Below are 19,363 nucleotides of genomic sequence, written 5' to 3' on the forward strand. Positions count from 1 at the left end.
AGATAACGTCAGCAGATTACACGGTAAAATCACCCTACGTCATTTTCCAAGAAACCCAAACCGAAACTGCTGTAAACTTACTGTGATAGAGGCTACTCCTACAGTGAAAGATGTTTTGTTTGTTTCTAAATATAAACTTTATGATATTAGTTATGATTAGTTGATACATAAAGAATGTTTGACCTGAAATATTAAAATGTAATTTCGGGAATTCCCAAGGTTCTAGTTTGAATTTACGTCCTATATTGGACGTTACTTTCAATAATGTGATCACAAGTGCATGTTGATTACACTGTGTGGCGACAACATTTTACAATGTCCAGTTTGAAACCTGATTCTCCTCTATTATGTTACATTTTCAAAGACATTTCTGCTAAAATTGGAATAAAATATTTCAGTGGGCTATAGGGCTGGTAAGTAAGTTACAAACCAGTTCTCCGGCTCAATAAAACCTGCATGAGCCATATAACTGGTTGGTGACCTACTTACCAGCCCTATAACTAGTGTTTACGTGCCTCAGTTCATCTTCTAAAAATAAGTCATTTAAAATAATAATTGAATAGTAAAATAGGGGACGTAAGCTGAAGTTTTTTTTTTCTGTTTTTTAACCGTCATGCATTATGTAAATATGGGTCTTTTATTTATACTGTGTAGGATTCGAGCTATGTATAGTAATGTATACTATTAATATTACTGCCCTTTCCAGTGGATATTTATACACGCTGATTTTATGTTTAACATATAGATTTAGGTGGTTCTAAAAGATAGCTGATGTCGCTAAACGCCCCTTTTTCTCTTACCCACGAAAAAGATGGCATATATTTAATTAAAGGTATTTACCTAAAAAATATTACTACGATTTTCAGATATTTGTAATTTTAGTTTTTACGATATTTAAAATAGAGTGCTCAAATCTTTTTGTTCCTTAATTAAAGTGTGTTTAAAGAGCTATTGGCTATAATACAATTATATCACTGAACGCACAGATAAGAGTGGTAGGCCTACCTTTAACACTCGTACTTTGGACCAACTACTTAAAAATGTGGAAGATGTTGAAATAAAATTGAAAATCGTTTTTAGAATTTAAACAAGATTTAATATTGTGGAGCCAATCTGGCGAAAAAGGATGCATCTACCACCTCACATACGGACTCAACTTCCAGCGGCTTACTATGCGATAATTTTATCCGTTCTTCACGGGGCGTGTCCGATCCATCCACATAACCATGCCTATCTACCGCTAAGTGTAAATGAAAACTCAATGAAGGCCTAACTGTTCAGTTCCAGTTACTTGTAGGGTCGTTAAAAGTTTGAAATTTAAAAAAAAATCTATATGCTGTCTGCCTGGTATCGTGTTTTGCTGAATCCTTTGGCTTCAAGTTTTCTTGGTAGATATAATTTTATTACACACACACACACACACGCACACACACTCACACGCACGCACGCACACACATATATATGCCTAATTAATAATATTTAAGACAGTAATTTGAAAGACTAATTTTATTGGTAAAATCAATAGGAACCACTTGTTCAGGCAACATGGCGCATAGAGCCTAGTTGCTAATCTAATAGTTTTGAGCATCGGGTCAAATAAAGTTCGTTGCAAATTTTTCTTGGAAGGACAATGCTACAGAATGCTACAGAATAACATCCAGAAAGAAAAGAAGACATACGTCGTAGTTAAGCGAACACGACAAATCAAAAGTGGTGTGTTACCTTTTTGTTATTTAAAAAAAGTCTGGGTTGAAAGTGAAATAAAGCATAAATTTTATTTTGGTCTTTCCGTAATTTAAATGTGTAATGTATTACAAAATAAACAATAACAATTATAAAATATAATAAAATAATAAAACGTTTTAGTATGCATCTTTAAAAAATTGTTCAACATTATGTTGAACAATCTTATAACTAGGAGAAATGCATTTATATATCTATATACTTAAATACATACATATATACATACATACACAGGCTACACGCCTACAGGCGCACATGCACTCATGCACGCATACATGCATATAAATTATATTATATATATATATATATATATATATATATATATATATATATATATATATATATATATATATATATATTTAGAGAGAGAGAGAGAGAGAAAGATGCACACACACACATAAAGTTTAAAGTGAACATATACCAATTGAAGATAATAAGCTAGCTAATAAGAAAAGTAGGTATATATATATATATATATATATATATATATATATATATATATATATATATATATATATATATATATATATATATATATGAAAATTAACTCCTTGCTAAATACAATTTAAGTTTAAAAAAAAATAATACTAGGTTTTTAACAAAGTCAATAGGAGTACAATATACGATCTACAAATTATATCTTTGTTTTAACGCTTTTATAAAAAAAAATATTAAAAGTGTATATGCTAATTACTTTTTATCCTTATAATAAGTATTAACTCAATTAGTAATAATCCGAGCCTTTTGAATCATCGTCTGAATCATACACAAAGTCACTGTCGTAGATCCCATATAGGAAGTAGTCATCACCATAGCTACTGTACTCGTATGCGCGTTTATTTATACTTTTGTAAAGCAAACGTATCATTTCTTGTCGGTCATGCATCGATATTTCTTTCACACTTTCCTTTTTTATAATTTCTGTGGCTGCCGCTCTTTTAAATAACAATAATTCATGCAATGCAGTTGGAATTGGGAGTTTTATCACCCGTTCTTTTCTCCCAGGCCCAGCACCTACTGCAGACGATACGACAACAAAACTGAGTTTCTGTAGAGACATGGGCTGGGATGAGTACTCGTCCAAAAATTCTAAACACTCGCTATAATTTTTAACAGCCATACATGTTCTAAACTGTTTATTTTTGGCGAGACTAAATACGTCGGCCTGGGTTAGAAACCAAATTTCATTTAAATATCGAGCCAATCGTGCCGATCCGCAAATCAATGATACCACAAGTGGAGAAGCAGTTTGAACTATAGATTTGAATTCATAAAAACCCAAATCAACTGCTTTAACCTCTTTTGGTCCAAGACCTAATGATATTAATATTTGTAAACAGCTGAACTCCTTGCTGATGATTATTTCATGGATAAGACATGGATCCAAACTTGAATCATCTGCTCCTTTTTCTATCAGATAAAGTGTTGCTTTATTAAATCGCTGATCAAAGTCCAAGCTTATAAGTATTGAGAGAGCAGTTTCGTTTTTCAGTTCATTTACTATATTGACATTTGCACCAGAGTCATGCAATGTGTTTATAATTTCGAAGTTTGTCTGTTTAGCAGCTAACATCAGAGCTGTATACCCTTCGTGGTTTTGATGGTTTACAAAAGCCTTAGCTGATACTAAAATTTTTATAGCCTCAATCGGATCATTAAAAAAGGGAGAGCATGCATACAATAAAGGCGTATTGCCTTTATTATCCATTCGATTTACATCAGCATTATTTTCTATCAAAAAATCAATCATGTCCTTGTGTCCCCGCGGTAAAGAGTAGAATAACGGTGTCATACCCATGTTATTTTGTAAATTTATATCCGACTTAAACTCCAACAGAATTTTGGCATTATCGGTAGATTCACAAACTGCAGCATAATGTAAAGCACTTTCTCCTTTGTTGTTCTGTTGATTGACATCAGCCCCAGCTTGCAAAAGGGCTCGTAAGACGTCTTGCGTATCTGATATTTTTGAAGCTTTCATTAATGGTGTTTTGCCATTATGGTCCTTGAAATTTACATTCGCTCCATACTTTATAAGTAGTTTAACTCTCTCAGTAAAGCTGTCTTTTGTCCTTCCTCTTTTAAGTTCAGTTTCAGTTAAAATACAATTTAGAACGGAATCCGCGATGTTGAGCTTCATTGTCAGATTGACGTCAGCACCAAGATTGATTAAGACTTCCATAACAGTTGAATCAATTGCCGATAATAGTGGTGTGTAGGTGTAGATATCACCATTAACACTTACACCTTCCTGCACTAACAATCTGATCATGTCCTTATGTCCCAATTCTGCTGCAAGATCTAACAACTTAGTTCCTATTTGTCGTATATTAGAACTAACACAATCTTGAAAGTGCTCTTTCAAAAACAAAAAGGAATCAATTTTATTCAATCTTACAATAAATCTAAGAACCGCATCAGGATTAATCATCGCCCCATGTTCAACGAGCAGCTTCGCACAAACTAATTGATCATGCTCAATCGCCACTTGCAGTGCTGAATCAAGATCATATTTTACCTTCGCTCCTAATTCAATTAGGAGGTTTATAATATCACCACGTCCATACTCTGCGGCTAAAGCTAATGGGGCTTTATAATTAAAATAATACGAACACTGCTTTACCTCAGCTCCATTGAGACACAACAATTTAATTAGATCAGCGCTTCCTAAGGTGACAGCTGTTGCTAAAGGGCATTCTTCTCGAGTATTGTTTGCAGAGTTTAGTTGAGCTCCAGCTTTGATTAGTATCTTAATTACATTCAAATCTTCATCACAAACTTCTTTTCCGCTCACTAGTATTGAGTTTAGAAATTCTGAAACAATGTTATGGTCTTTTCCTTGTTTGTCTTCAAAGTCAAATACTCCATTAACTAAGAGCAGCTGAATAAGGTAGATGTCTCTTTTTAAAACTGCAGTTAGTAAAGCTGTTTCACCATTATGTGAATTTTGATCCAAAACATCTAACAGCGAACATAATCCTAAATTTTCAGAAACTATCGAAGCAACACCAGCACTTGAAGTAGGCTGCATTTTAAATACTATTCTAATTAGTTGTAAGTTTAGGACTTCAACTGCTTTCATCAAAGCATCATATTTCTTTTTGTTTCTATGAGAGATATTTAAATCTTTTTTGTCAAGAAGTTTCATAACAAGATGAGAAGACCCGGATGTTGTGATCGAAAGTAAAAGTGCCGTGTCACCATCTTTGTTGTAACTGTTGATATCAGCGCCTTTATCAACCAGTAACAGAGCTATGTCAGTGAATTCTAAATGATATATTGAGATCTTGCTTTAAATACCCGATATCATTACTGACAAATGTTATGATGAGTGGGTGTCGTTAGATCTATAATATAATTATGGCCTATGGTATGAATTTTTCTGGCCGAGCCAATGTTGAGCGCGCATGTTAAAATGTGTTTTATTTTTTTTCTTCTGTTAAACGTAATTTGATTTCATAGGACTATCCGTCCATATAATTGTATAAAAAAGCTCTATAGGCTGCAGCCTACACCTCCCGGGTCCGTTTTTTTGAACACGAATATCTCGCATGCATTGTAGTACGCTTTAATAGAAGCAATATGTAACATTTGAACTCACAATGACCCCAAATCAGTTTTTCCCTCTTGTTGGGTTGGGGGGGGGGGGGGCTACGACGAAGACAAATCTTGACAAGCTCATAGCAATGGTCTTGCTATGACGTATGCTATACGCCTACACTGTTCACATCTAAACCAAGTTGAATTAAAAGTGACCCTGGCTAGACCGTGTCGGTATTTTTCTTGCGCTGACCAGAAAACACGAGCGGGCGATCAATAGAGCAACGATGTTTTTATAATTGGCGTGTTTAAAAACCTAAATCTAGAAAAAATATATAATCTATTTAAAAAAAATAACAATTTAAAAAAGACACTTATGCAAACAAACAACTCAATGGAATGTTAAACTTAGATAAATACAATTTACTACTTCTCGCAAAAACGAGAGCATAGACAGGTTCCGATCATGTAACTGTTCGAGAATCAGGAAGATCTGCATTCTCCACTCGACCACGATGTCTTACGATAATTCCTAAATATTTAGTGATTTTGTGCATAGTGCTAAATATAGGGTATTTAGAAATAGCAATGCAAGAACTAACGCTAGCTAATCCGCATAACTAATTACAATAAAAGACAACAAAATACGAGCAAATCCACAAGAAAAATCAAATTAACATAAAAGCTATAATTTTAATACAGGATGTACAAGTGCTTAACGAACTTAATGCCGGGTCCCAATAGTGGCCGAGGCTATTAGGACCAGGGTCCCAATAGCAGCCGTGGCTATTGGGACCCGGGTCTCAATAGCCACTTCCAAAAAAAAAGACCTGTCCTTTAGATATTCGCTAAGAGAAAAACCAACTTGGGAAAAGTGTTATGGAACTGTGAATTGTAGTTGATTAAAAAGGACAGCCTATTTCACCTGTTATTTGTTCTATGCGAATTTTAAATGGTACTGGTAATTGATAGTTCAATAGCAATGTGAGCTACTAACTAAACTTAAACTGATGCATAGGCTTAATTAATATTATTTATATAAAAATTACTAGATCTAATAGGCCCTAATTAGACTAGTATAGTTTAACGAAGTGTCTACTCGGAAGAAGATTTTTTTCCCCAACGTCTCCACTTAGTTGGCAAAAGATAGCTCTGCGCATGCACAGTGACATATGGCTAGGGTTAGGGCTAGAATGAGCGTTAGGGATAGGGTTTGGGATAGGGTTAGGGATAGGATTAGGGCTAGGGTTAGGATTAGGGATAGGGTTAAGGATAGGATTAGGGTTGGTGTTAGGGTTCTGCGGTTGTAAACACACGCATGCGCAGTACCATCGAAAACATCGCCGCTAAGGCAAGTCGTAGTTTCTCTCCATTGCGCATGCGTATCGCACGCGTATCTTATTCCGGCTAGAATCGGCCTAGATTTAATTATAATTATAGGCCCTAGTGCATAATGATAATTGATCAGTTAATCCACGACCAACGTAGCAGAGAGATATAAGCCTAAAAAGCTAAACTTAAACCATAGGCCCTACACTACCTTAATATAATTTAATAGCCTATATTTTAATGAAAATGTAAAACAAATAGGGTCCTAATAATGCCTAATTAATACTTATAGGCTACTTATTTTTTTTTACTACTTAAATGACTTAATACAAGAAGAGTAAAAGACAAAAGTGGTAGGCCTAGCGTATAAATTTAAACCTTAAATTTAATTTAAAATTCTTCTTTGCTCATTCTCAAATTTCTTCAAATGAATAGGGCCTATAAAAAATAAAAATGTTATAGAGGTCTAGATCTAGATCTAGATCTAATTTATAATATTGCATAGAAAATGCTTAGGCCTACTTCCTTATTTTTTGTTCATGCTTCGCAATGTTTAAACAGTTCAGAGGAAATCGAAAGTAAAATCAAAAACTAGAATCTAGATCTAGATTATAGTTCTAAAAATCAGAACGAAAAAAGCAAAGTTTCAAAATGAAAAAAACTATTCAGTTATTCTTAGGCCTATCTCTACATCTTCATAATTAAAAATGAGATTTCAAAAACTTATAGGCCTAATTACTAATTTACGAAATACTAATTACTAAATATATAGGCTATAGGCTTATATATATATATATATATATATATATATATATATATATATATATATATATATATATATATATATATATATATATATATATACATATATATATATATACATATATATATATATATACACATATATATATATATATATATATATATATATATATATATATATATATATATATATATATATATATATAGGCCTTTATATATATATATATATATAGGCTTATACATATAAATATATATATATATATATATATATATATATATATATATATATAGGCCTATACATATAAATATATATATATATATATATATATATATATATATATATATATATATATATATATATATATATATATATATATATATATATATATATACATATATATATATATATAGTGACATTTAAGCGCAATTTCCTTATGTTATATAAAAATAGCTCTGTCGTAGCGTAAATCAAGAGTAGGGTTAGTAAAACCATTGGTTAGTTATTAAAACGTTTTTCATTATTTTTTTTTTCAGTATTTTACATGTTTTATTTACAATAGAGTTACATGACTAAAAACCATTGCGTGCCTACTGAACGTGATGACGCAGCCATTGAACGTGATGGCGCAGCTATTGAACGTGATGACGCGTGTGGTGTGGTTGGATAAATATGCCTACTGATTCGGTCCAAATTTTAATGAATTAAAAAAAAATTTTTGTGACCGAACGAAATGATATTTTTAAAAACTTTCTTCGGCAATATTGTTCTAAATTATGACAGGAATCGATTAATAAATGTTTCAAGTCGCTAAGTGGTCTGGTTGCCAAGATATGGGCTAAAACTGCTTTTTTTTCGAGGTTTTTTTGCCTTTTCCGGGAAATCCATGAAAGAAACCCGGAATTTTTATGGCCTATGTTCATCCTCGTAACTTGCTTAACATAATTGCTTTTGGAACTAGTCATCGATATTGCTTTGATGCATTAGCAGCCATCTCGCAGCGCGTAGGTCTGAAGATCAACAAAGAAAAGACGGAAATGATGAGAATTAATAATAAACAGGAGGCTCCAGTGTCAATAGACGGAAGACAGGTAAATGATGTGCAAGAGTTTGTCTACCTTGGCAGCAAGATCAGCAAAACGGGAGGCACAGAGGAGGACATACGCGCTAGAGTTAATAGAGCCCGCTGCGCTTTCACAGTCCTGCGACCCATATGGAAAAGTTCGGCCATCTCCATTACCACAAAAATTAGGATATTTAACTCTAATGTCAAGGCAGTTCTGCTGTATGGAGCAGAGACATGGAGAGTCTCCAAGGCAAGCACAGCAAAGATACAGACCTTCATGAATAGATGCCTTAGACAGATATTGAAACTGAGATGGCAGGACAAAGTGCCGAACTTGGAACTATGGAGGAAAGCTAGGCAGGAGTCTATAGGTGTGCAAATAAGAAGGAGGAAGTGGCGCTGGGTGGGTCACACACTGCGAAAGGCTCACACAAATGTTACACGCCAAGCGCTTGAGTGGAACCCCCAGGGAAAGCGGAAGAGAGGGCGCCCAAGACAGACCTGGAGGCGGAGTCTTCTTGAAGAACTGAAGCCAATAGGGATGTCTTGGGAGATGTCAAAATTAATAGCCGAGGATAGGAAGAAATGGAAGGAAATGGTGGAGGCCCTATGCTCCATAAGGAGCAAAGAGGACTAACAAAATAACATCGATATTGCTTCGTTGAGGAGATACGATTTAAAGCTGCGGACACATATCCATCCATCCATCCATTCATTCATACATTCATACATCCAGAAATGACGGGTTAATAAACGCAATACTCCATAATGGAAATTGCGCTAAAAATATATTATTTAAAAGAGAGTTATTTCTAAAAATAAAATATTCGATTAACATAATTATGGTGACAAGTAGGTTATTATTCGTTCTCAACTAAAAATTTAGTAACAACACATATACATTATAGTGTACACAATCAACTACATTTTTATACTGGAAACAAATATCTAAAAAAAATATATATTATTTAAAAGAGAGTTATTTCTAAAAATAAAATATTCGATTAACATAATTATAGCGAAAAGAACAATAGGCTATGTCATGGCGATTAACATTAGATCTGCTCTCTTCCAACCTAATCAATATGGTCCAGCTCTGGAGGCTGCTTAAACTCATGTCTGTTGATATGAGAAATCAATTTACAATTATTTTTTAAAAAAATGTAATTGATTTTCATTTATTCCTTAAACGAAAATTTAAATTAATAAAAAAAAGCACATCAAATCAAACGGGAGAGTTTTAAAAGTTTAAATAAAAAGTAGAATATAAAGATCGTCAATTTTGCAGTAGAAATTAAAATTTGAATACATTAATAATCTGAGTCACTGTTGTAGTATTCATGTGATGAATATTCATCATGATAGGCATTGTAGACTATTTGACGTCGATCAAAGCCGTTGTTTAACAAGTGTATCATTGCTAACCGCTCCAGCATAGAGATATCTTGGACCTTTGGGTCAGCTGCCAATTCGGCCTGCTCTGCGTGCTTAAACAGCAGCTTGTCCTTAAACGTATTTGGGATGGGTAGTCGTTGTATCCGTTCTTTTCTCCCAGCATCAGCACCTACAGCTGACGACACAGCAACAAAGCTGAGTTTCTGTAGAGACATGGGCTGGGATGAGTACTCGTCCAAAAACTCCAAACAATCGTTGAACTGGTTAGACTCTAGGGATTTCCTTAATAGTTCATTGTAGGCTAGTCTTGAAATGTCATAATGGGTTAAAAACCAAATCTCATTTAAAAACCTAGCAACGTTGATGGAACCGCAGATTAGAGAAGCACAGAACGGCGAACCTTTCGATAAATCACGAAAACCAAAGCAAGCAAGATCAACCTCTTTTGGCCCTACGCCAAGGGCTATAATTTCTTTTAAACAACCATTTTCCTCATTCAAAATTAATTGATGAATAACATAAGGACTTAAACATGAGCTGTCAGCTCCTTTTTCTATTAGGTAAAGAATACTTTCTGTATCGAACCCTAGACTGAGACCTTTGCTAATAAGTGCGGATAGAGCAGTTTCATTTTTCTTTTCATTGACTAAATTGACTTCAGCACCTGATTCACATAATACTTTCATTGTTTGTATGTGTTGCTGTTTGGCAGCTAACATCAGAGGTGTGTAGCCTTCATTGTTTTGATGGTTGATACTAGCCCCTGCTTTAATCAGAAGTCTCACAACTTCAGCAGGATCTTGAAATCTTGAAGAACTCACATAAAGCAAAGGAGTGTCCCCTTTGTTATCAAAATCATTCACATTCGCTTTATTTTCTAACATAAACTCAGTCATTTGCGTACACGGTCTTGACAACAAATTAAATAAAGGTGTCTGTCCTGAGTTATTTTTTAAATTGATATCTGCCTCAAACTCCAAAAGGACTTTCGCATTAGCAATAGATTCTAAACCTGCAGCAAAATGTAAAGCACTTTCACCGCTTTTATTTTGTTGGTTGACATTTGCCCCAGCTTGTAGAAGAGCCCGTAAAACCTTTTCCATATCTGATTTTTGTGAAGCATCCATTAATGGAGTGTTACCTAATTTGTCTTCGACATTCACATTGGCTCCGTTTTGAAGGAAGACGTTTACTCTTTCTAGCAGGTTATCTTTAGTCCCCCTTTCACAGTCGTCTAGTGTAAAGGTTAGGGCTGAATATGAATTCCCGTATTTTTCAACAATGACATTCACGTCGGCACCTAATTCGATCAACAGTTCCATAACATTAGGGTCTGTAGTTGACATTAAAGGTGATTTATAGTAATGGCTTGCATTAACATTGGCACCTTCTTGCACTAATAGTCGTATCATCTCCTTATACCCCTTTTCTGCAGCTATGTTTAATAATTGGGTTCCTATTTGCCTTATCTGAGAACTAACATCTGACTTAAATTGTTCAATTACAAAAACAAATGATTCAATCTTATTACCACTGACAGTAGAAGTCAGTGCTTCAGTAGCATCTATTTTAGCACCATGTTTTATGAGAAGTTTTGCACAATCTAGTTGCTCATGCTCAATCGCAGACTCAAGTGCTGGACACGAGTCTTGGCTGACCTCTGCTCCATGATGAAGTAGCAAGTCTATAATGTCACATCTACCAATCTCAGCAGCTACAGCCAAGGGACTTTTATAGCTATAGTAATAATCTAGTTTGTTTACATCTGCACCATGGCGACAAAGCATTTCTACCAAATTATAGCAACCTATCCTTATGCTTAAATTTAATACAGATTCTGAACGATTGTAATAGTAATCAGATTTTAGCGGAGCTCCAGCCTTAAGGAGAATCTGAACTATATCCAAATCGTCTTCTGTTATTTCCTGTTTGCTCTCTAGTATTGAATTTAAAAATTCGAAAACAATATTATTGTCTTCTCCATTGCTATCACTGAAGACAACGACACGACAAGCTAACAAAAGCTAATGATGTATTTATCTTTCATTAAAACAGCTTTTTGTAATGCTGCTTTCCTATTTTGTGTCCGTCGGTCCAAAATAAATAGCAAGGATTTTAATCCTAATCTTTCAGCTAGTTGACAAGCACTTTTTGATACAGCAACACCGGGACAAGCATTTATATCAGTTTGCTTTTTTATTAATGTGTTTATCAATGGCAAGTTCAAAACTTCAATGGCTTTCATGATAGCATCACACCCGTTTTTATTTTTATGGTCCATTTTAAAATCTTTTTTGTCAAGAAGTCTTCTAACCAGCTCAGAGGACCCGGATGTTTGAATAGAAAGTAAAAGTGCCGTGTCACCGTCTTTGTTGTAACTGTTGATATCAGCGCCTTTATCAACCAGTAACAGAGCTATGTCAGTGAAACCTTTCTCAGCACATATCAAAAGTGGTGTGTTGCCTTTGTCGTCTCTCGTCTCAATATTAGCACCATGAAATATCAGAATCTTTACCAAAAACTCTCTACCATACCTACAAGACAAAATCAGACCTTGGTCCAAACTTTCTTGGTTCACTTTGTTCTCAGTGTGTATCAGTTGATTAAAGCATTCAAGCATTTCTTTAGTTGAGCCAGATTGAGCAGCTCGCTCTATCATGTGTAATGTATCAACTTGTACAGCTGGAGTATTTTCAATGCACTGTTTTGTTCCATCTCTAGCGCTTGAATGTGATGTAGAATGTAACCCAAACGATGTGCTGCTTGTCTGACCACCTGATGACACCTGTCGTCTGTCAGAGCTTTGGCATAATGTTGTATTTGATTGATTTCCATTTTTCTGCCTACTTCTGGCTTTCTTTCTTGGCATTTTGTGACCAGATTACCTGAAGAGTATGGCCCAATTAGAAAAAAAAATACACGTACAAGAGTCGTTTTAAAAGTTGACATTTATATACGCGTATATATATATATATATATATATATATATATATATATATATATATATATATATATATATATATATATATATGTTTATGTGTGTGTTTATATATATATATATATATATATATATATATATATATATATATATATATATATATATATATATATATATGTATGTATAGACATTCATGCGTGTACATATTTTAAACGTTAATTCAATTAATGAATGTGTTGAGAAATATAGTCTGCAACTAACTGCTTTTTATAACATCAATACAGTTCGTCTTAGATTATTTTTCTGTGTGTGGAGTCTAATTATATGAGTGTCTGCGTAACTACAATTTACATTTTTACTTTTTTTTATTTATAGTTCTCTAATTGGGTAAAACGAAAAAGATAATTGGTTTAATTCAAGTATATATATATATATATATATATTTCAGTTCTTAAACAATATTTTAACACCAATATATTATTATTATCCGTATGATTTTTTAAATTTCTAAACTTAGTCTTCTTCTTCTTCTTAATTTTTAGTGTTGGAATGCATTCCCCTCCAACACAATTAAGGAAGCGTGTCAACTGGTTATGCGCCACTGAGGCCATTGACCGCTTTTCTTTTTTGATTTGCTTCCATAGCCTTTGTCCATCCAAGAACTAACTACAAGGCAGCAGTTGTTTCATTTTGGAGTTAGTAATATTTCCGGATTTTACTATGATAATAAAGCACTAAAAATGATTCAATATTTTAGTTTATTTATCTTTTCACTAATTATTTTAACTAAACCCTTATCGTAAAATTACTTTACGAAACCATCAATTATATTGTATAGTAGTTTTAGTTTTACCCAATTCTACATTCCACTGGAGAGTGGTTTCCTTTTAGATCTAGATCTAGAATCTAGATCTATATCAAGTAATAGTTAATGGAATGTACTAACATTTACTACACAAGTAACAATTACGTTTTTGTTTTTCAATATGGCTCACCTGTAAATTGTTTATAATGAATTAGTTTAAAAAGTTGAAAAGTTAAAAAGTTGAATATTTTTATAAGAAATCAGTAACAGACTCAGGTATTTACCAGGTACAAATTACACAGCAACACAGTGTTCACTCCATGGAGATAACGTCAGCAGATTACACGGTAAAATCACCCTACGTCATTTTCCAAGAAACCCAAACCGAAACTGCTGTAAACTTACTGTGATAGAGGCTACTCCTACAGTGAAATATGTTTTGTTTGTTTCTAAATATAAACTTTATGATATTAGTTATGATTAGTTGATACATAAAGAAAGTTTGACCTGAAATATTAAAATGTAATTTCGGGAATTCCCAAGGTTCTAGTTTGAATTTACGTCCTATATGGGACGTTACTTTCAATAATATGATCACAAGTGCATGTTGATTACACTGTGTGACGACAACATTTTACAATGTCCAGTTTGAAACTTGATTCTTCTCTATTATGTTACATTTTCAAAGACATTTCTGCTAAAATTTGAATAAAATATTTCACTGGGTTATAGGACTGGTAAGTAAGTTACAAACCAGTTCTCCGGCTCAATAAAACCTGCATGAGTCATAGAACTGGTTGGTGACCTACTAACCAGCCCTATAACTAGTGTTTACGTGCCTCAGTTCATCTTCTAAAAATAAGTCATTTAAAATAATAATTGAATAGTAAAATAGGGGACGTAAGCTGAAGTTTTTTTTTCTGTTTTTTAACCGTCATGCATTATGTAGATATGGGTCTATTATTTATACTGTGTAGAATTCGAGCTATGTATAGTAATGTATACTATTAATATTACTGCCCTTTCCAGTGAATATTTATACACGCTGATTTGATGTTTAACATATAGATTTAGGTGGTTCTAAAAGATAGCTGATGTCGCTAAACGCCCCTTTTTCTCTTACCCACAAAAAAGATGGCATATATTTAATTAAAGGTATTTACCTAAAAAATACTACGATTTTCAGATATTTGTAATTTTAGTTTTTACGATATTTAAAATAGAGTGCTCGAATCTTTATGTTCCTTAATCAAAGTGTGTTTAAAGACCTATTGGCTATAATACAATTATATCACTGAACGTATATACATCTTCATATTGTAGAGTGGTACATATAATACTCGTACTTTGGACCAACTACTTAAAAATGTGAAAGATGTTGAAATAAAATCGAAAGTTGTTTTAAGAATTTAAACGAGACTTAATACTGTGGAGCCAATCTGGCGTAAACTAAAATGCTGCATCTACCATTTCACAAACGGACTCAACTTCCAGCGGCTTAATATGCGATTATTTTATCCGTTCTTCACGGGGCGTGTCCGATCCATCCCCCATAACCATGCCTATCTACCGCTAAGTGTAAATGAAAACTCAATGAAGGCCTAACTGTTCAGTTCCAGTTACTTGTAGGGTCGTTAAAAGTTTGAAATTAAAAAAAAAAACATCTATATGCTTTCTGTCTGGTATCGTGTTTTGCTGAATCATTTGGCTTCAAGTTTTCTTGGTAGATATAATTTTATTACACACACACACACGCACACACACACGCACGCACACACATATATATATATATGCCTAATTAATAATATTTAAGACAGTAATTTGAAAGACTAATTTTATTGGTAAAATCAATAGGAACCACTTGATCAGGCAACACGGCGCATAGAGCCTAGTTGCTAATCTAATAGTTTTGAGCATCGGGTCAAATAAAGTTCGTTGCATATTTTTCTTGGAAGGACAATGCTACAGAATGCTACAGAATCGCATCCAGAAAGAAAAGAAGACATACGTCGTAGTTAACCGGACACGACAAATCAAAAGTGGTGTGTTACCTTTTTGTTATTTAAAATAAGTCTGGGTTGAAAGTGAAATAAAGCATTTACATTTTATTTTGGTCTTTCCGTAATTTAAATGTGTAACGTATTACAAAATAAACAATAACAATTATAAAATATAATAAAATAATAAAACGTTTTAGTATGCATCTTTAAAAAATAACGCACTGGTATAATTTTATATACTTCAACATTATGTTGAACAATCTTATAACTAGAAGAAATGCATTTATATATCTATATACTTACATACATACATATATACATACATACACAGGCTACACGCCCACAGGCGCACATGCACTCATGCACGCATACATGCATATAAATTATATATTATATTTTATATCTATCTATCTATCTATCTATCTATATATATATATATATATATATATATATATATATATATATATATATATATATATATATATATATATATATATATATATATATATATATATATATATTTAGAGAGAGAGAGAGAGAAAGATACACACACACACTCATAAAGTTTAAAGTGAACATATACCAATTGAAGATAATAAACTAGCTAATAAGAAAAGTAGGTATATATATATATATATATATATATATATATATATATATATATATATATATATATATATATATATATATATTAAAATTAACTCCTTGCTAAATACAATTTAAGTTTTTAAAAAAATAATACTAGGTTTCTTAACAAAGTCAATAGGAGTACAATATACGATCTACAAATTATATCTTTGTTTTAACGCTTTTCTAAAAAAAATATTAAAATTGTATATGCTAATTACTTTTTATCCTTATAATTTTAGTTAAATAAAATAAGTATTAACTCAATTAGTAATCATCCGAGCCTTTTGAATCATTTTCTGAATCATACACAAAGTCACTGTCGTAGATCCCATATAGGAAGTAGTCATCACCATAGCTACTGTACTCGTATGCGCGTTTATTTATACTTTTGTAAAGCAAACGTATCATTTCTTGTCGGTCATGCATCGATATTTCTTTCACACTTTCCTTTTTTATAATTTCTGTGGCTGCCGCTCTTTTAAATAACAATAATTCATGCAATGCAGTTGGGATTGGGAGTTTTATCACCCGTTCTTTTCTCCCAGGCCCAGCACCTACAGCAGACGATACGACAACAAAAGTGAGTTTCTTTAGAGACATGGGCTGGGATGAGTACTCGTCCAAAAATTCTAAACACTCGCTATAATTTTTAACAGCCATACATGTTCTAAACTGTTTATTTTTGGCGAGACTAAATACGTCGGCCTGGGTTAGAAACCAAATTTCATTTAAATATCGAGCCAATCGTACCGATCCGCAAATCAATGATACCACAAGTGGAGAAGCAGTTTGAATTATAGATTTGTATTCATAAAAACCCAAATCAACAGCTTTAACCTCTTTTGGTCCAAGACCTAATGATATTAATATTTGTAAACAGCTGAACTCCTTGCTGATGATTATTTCATGGATAAGACATGGATCCAAACTTGAATCATCTGCTCCTTTTTCTATCAGATAAAGTGTTGCTTCATTAAATCGCTTATCAAAGTCCAAGCTTATAAGTATTGAGAGAGCAGTTTCGTTTTTCAGTTCATTTACTATATTGACATTTGCACCAGAGTCATGCAATGTGTTTATAATTTCGAAGTTTGTCTGTTTAGCAGCTAACATTAGAGCTGTATACCCTTCGTGGTTTTGATGGTTTACAAAAGCCTTAGCTGATACTAAAATTTTTATAGCCTCAATCGGATCATTAAAAAAGGGAGAGCATGCATACAATAAAGGTGTATTGCCTTTATTATCCATTCGATTTACATCAGCATTATTTTCTATCAAGAAATCAATCATGTCCTTGTGTCCCCGCGGTAAAGAGTAGAATAACGGTGTCATACCCATGTTATTTTGTAAATTTATATCCGACTTAAACTCCAACAGAGTTTTGGCATTATCGGTAGATTCACAAACAGCAGCATAATGTAAAGCACTTTCCCCTTTGTTGTTCTGTTGATTGACATCAGCCCCAGCTTGCAAAATGGCTCGTAAGACGTCTTGCATATCTGATATTTTTGCAGCTTTCATTAATGGTGTTTTGCCATTATGGTCCTTGAAATTTACATTCGCTCCATACTTTATAAGTAGTTTAACTCTCTCAATAAAGCTGTCTTTTGTCCTTCCTCTTTTAAGTTCAGTTTCAGTTAAAATACAATTTAGAACGGAATCTGCGATGTTGAGCTTCATTGTCAGATTGACGTCAGCACCAAGATTGATTAAGACTTCCATAACAGTTGAATCAATTGCCGATAATAGTGGTGTGTAGGTGTAGATATCACCATTAACACTTACACCTTCCTGCACCAACAATCTGATCATGTCCTTATGTCCCAATTCTGCTGCAAGATCTAACAACTTTGTTCCTATTTGTCGTATATTAGAACTAACACAATCTTGAAAGTGCTCTTTCAAAAACAAAAAAGAATCAATTTTATTAAATCTTACAATAAATCTAAGAACCGCATCAGGATTAATCTTCGCCCCATGTTCAACGAGCAGCTTCGCACAAACTAATTGATCATGCTCAATTGCCACTTGCAGTGCTGAATCAAGATCATATTTTACCTTCGCTCCTAATTCAATTAGGAGGTTTATAATATCACCACGTCCATACTCTGCGGCTAAAGCTAATGGGGCTTTATAATTAAAATAATACGAACACTGCTTTACCTCAGCTCCATTGAGACACAATAATTTAATTAGATCAGCGCTTCCTAAGGTGACAGCTGTTGCTAAAGGGCATTCTTCTCGAGTATTGTTTGCAGAGTTTAGTTGAGCTCCAGCTTTGATTAGTATCTTAATTACATTCAAATCTTCATCACAAACTTCTTTTCCGCTCACTAGTATTGAGTTTAGAAATTCTGAAACAATGTTATAGTCTTTTCCTTGTTTGTCTTTAAAGTCAAACACTCCATTAACTAAGAGAAGCTGAATAAGGTAGATGTCTCTTTTTAAAACTGCAGTTAGTAAAGCTGTTTCACCTTCATGTGAATTTTGATCCAAAACATCTAACAGCGAACATAATCCTAAATTTTCAGAAAATATCGAAGCAACACCGGCACTTGAAGTAGGCTGCATTTTAAATACTATTCTAATTAGTTGTAAGTTTAGGACTTCAACTGCTTTCATCAAAGCATCATATTTCTTTTCGTTTCTATGAGAGATATTTAAATCTTTTTTGTCAAGAAGTTTCATAACAAGATGAGAAGACCCGGATGTTGTGATCGAAAGTAAAAGTGCTGTGTCACCATCTTTGTTGCAACTGTTGATATCAGCGCCTTTATCAACCAGTAACATAGCTATGTCAGTGAAACCTTTCTCAGCACATATCAAAAGTGGTGTGTTGCCTTTGTCGTCTCTCGTCTCAATATAAGCACCATGAAATATAAGAACCTTTACCAGAAACTCTCTACCATACCTACAAGACAAAAGCAGACCTTGGTCCAAACTTTCTTGGTTCACTTTGTTCTCTGTATGTATCAGTTGATTAAAACATTCAAGCATTTCTTTAGGTGAGCCAGATTGAGCAGCTCGCTCTAGCATGTGTAATATATCACGTTCTGCAATCGGAGTATTTACACTACACTGTTTTGTTCCATCTGTAATTAACTCTGGGCAGAAATGTGATAGAGACTCTGAAACAACCGTTGTGCTTTTTGGCTGG

The 19,363-nt window shown here is 33.4% G+C and overlaps 4 protein-coding genes across 4 annotated transcripts; all 4 read right to left on the reverse strand.

Moving 5' to 3' along the window:
- Window positions 1–2,467: 2,467 nt before the first annotated feature.
- LOC131954973 (ankyrin repeat and KH domain-containing protein 1) lies at window positions 2,468–4,891 on the reverse strand. Its single transcript, XM_059318833.1, has one exon. It carries the CDS (start codon window positions 4,889–4,891, stop codon window positions 2,468–2,470), a length of 2,424 nt encoding a protein of 807 aa, XP_059174816.1.
- Window positions 4,892–9,748: 4,857 nt separating this feature from the next.
- On the reverse strand, window positions 9,749–13,849 carry LOC131954974 (putative ankyrin repeat protein RF_0381). Its single transcript, XM_059318834.1, has 2 exons — window positions 13,767–13,849; window positions 9,749–12,718 (listed from the first exon to the last, which is right to left on the reverse strand). The coding sequence occupies exon 2, from the start codon at window positions 11,618–11,620 to the stop codon at window positions 9,749–9,751; it is 1,872 nt and encodes a 623-aa protein (XP_059174817.1). The 5' UTR covers window positions 11,621–12,718; window positions 13,767–13,849.
- Window positions 11,848–12,702, reverse strand: LOC131954975 (ankycorbin-like). Its single transcript, XM_059318835.1, has one exon. The coding sequence runs from the start codon at window positions 12,700–12,702 to the stop codon at window positions 11,848–11,850; it is 855 nt and encodes a 284-aa protein (XP_059174818.1).
- Window positions 13,850–16,324: 2,475 nt separating the features above from the next.
- On the reverse strand, window positions 16,325–19,250 carry LOC131954970 (ankyrin repeat domain-containing protein 17-like). The gene has a single exon (XM_059318829.1). It carries the CDS (start codon window positions 19,240–19,242, stop codon window positions 16,471–16,473), a length of 2,772 nt encoding a protein of 923 aa, XP_059174812.1. The 5' UTR covers window positions 19,243–19,250; the 3' UTR covers window positions 16,325–16,470.
- Between the last annotated feature and the right edge of the window lie 113 nt (window positions 19,251–19,363).

This window comes from Physella acuta, unplaced genomic scaffold (assembly GCF_028476545.2).
Source record: "Physella acuta isolate Inbredline_101_S28 unplaced genomic scaffold, ASM2847654v3 ptg001045l, whole genome shotgun sequence".
Taxonomy (NCBI): domain Eukaryota; kingdom Metazoa; phylum Mollusca; class Gastropoda; family Physidae; genus Physella; species Physella acuta.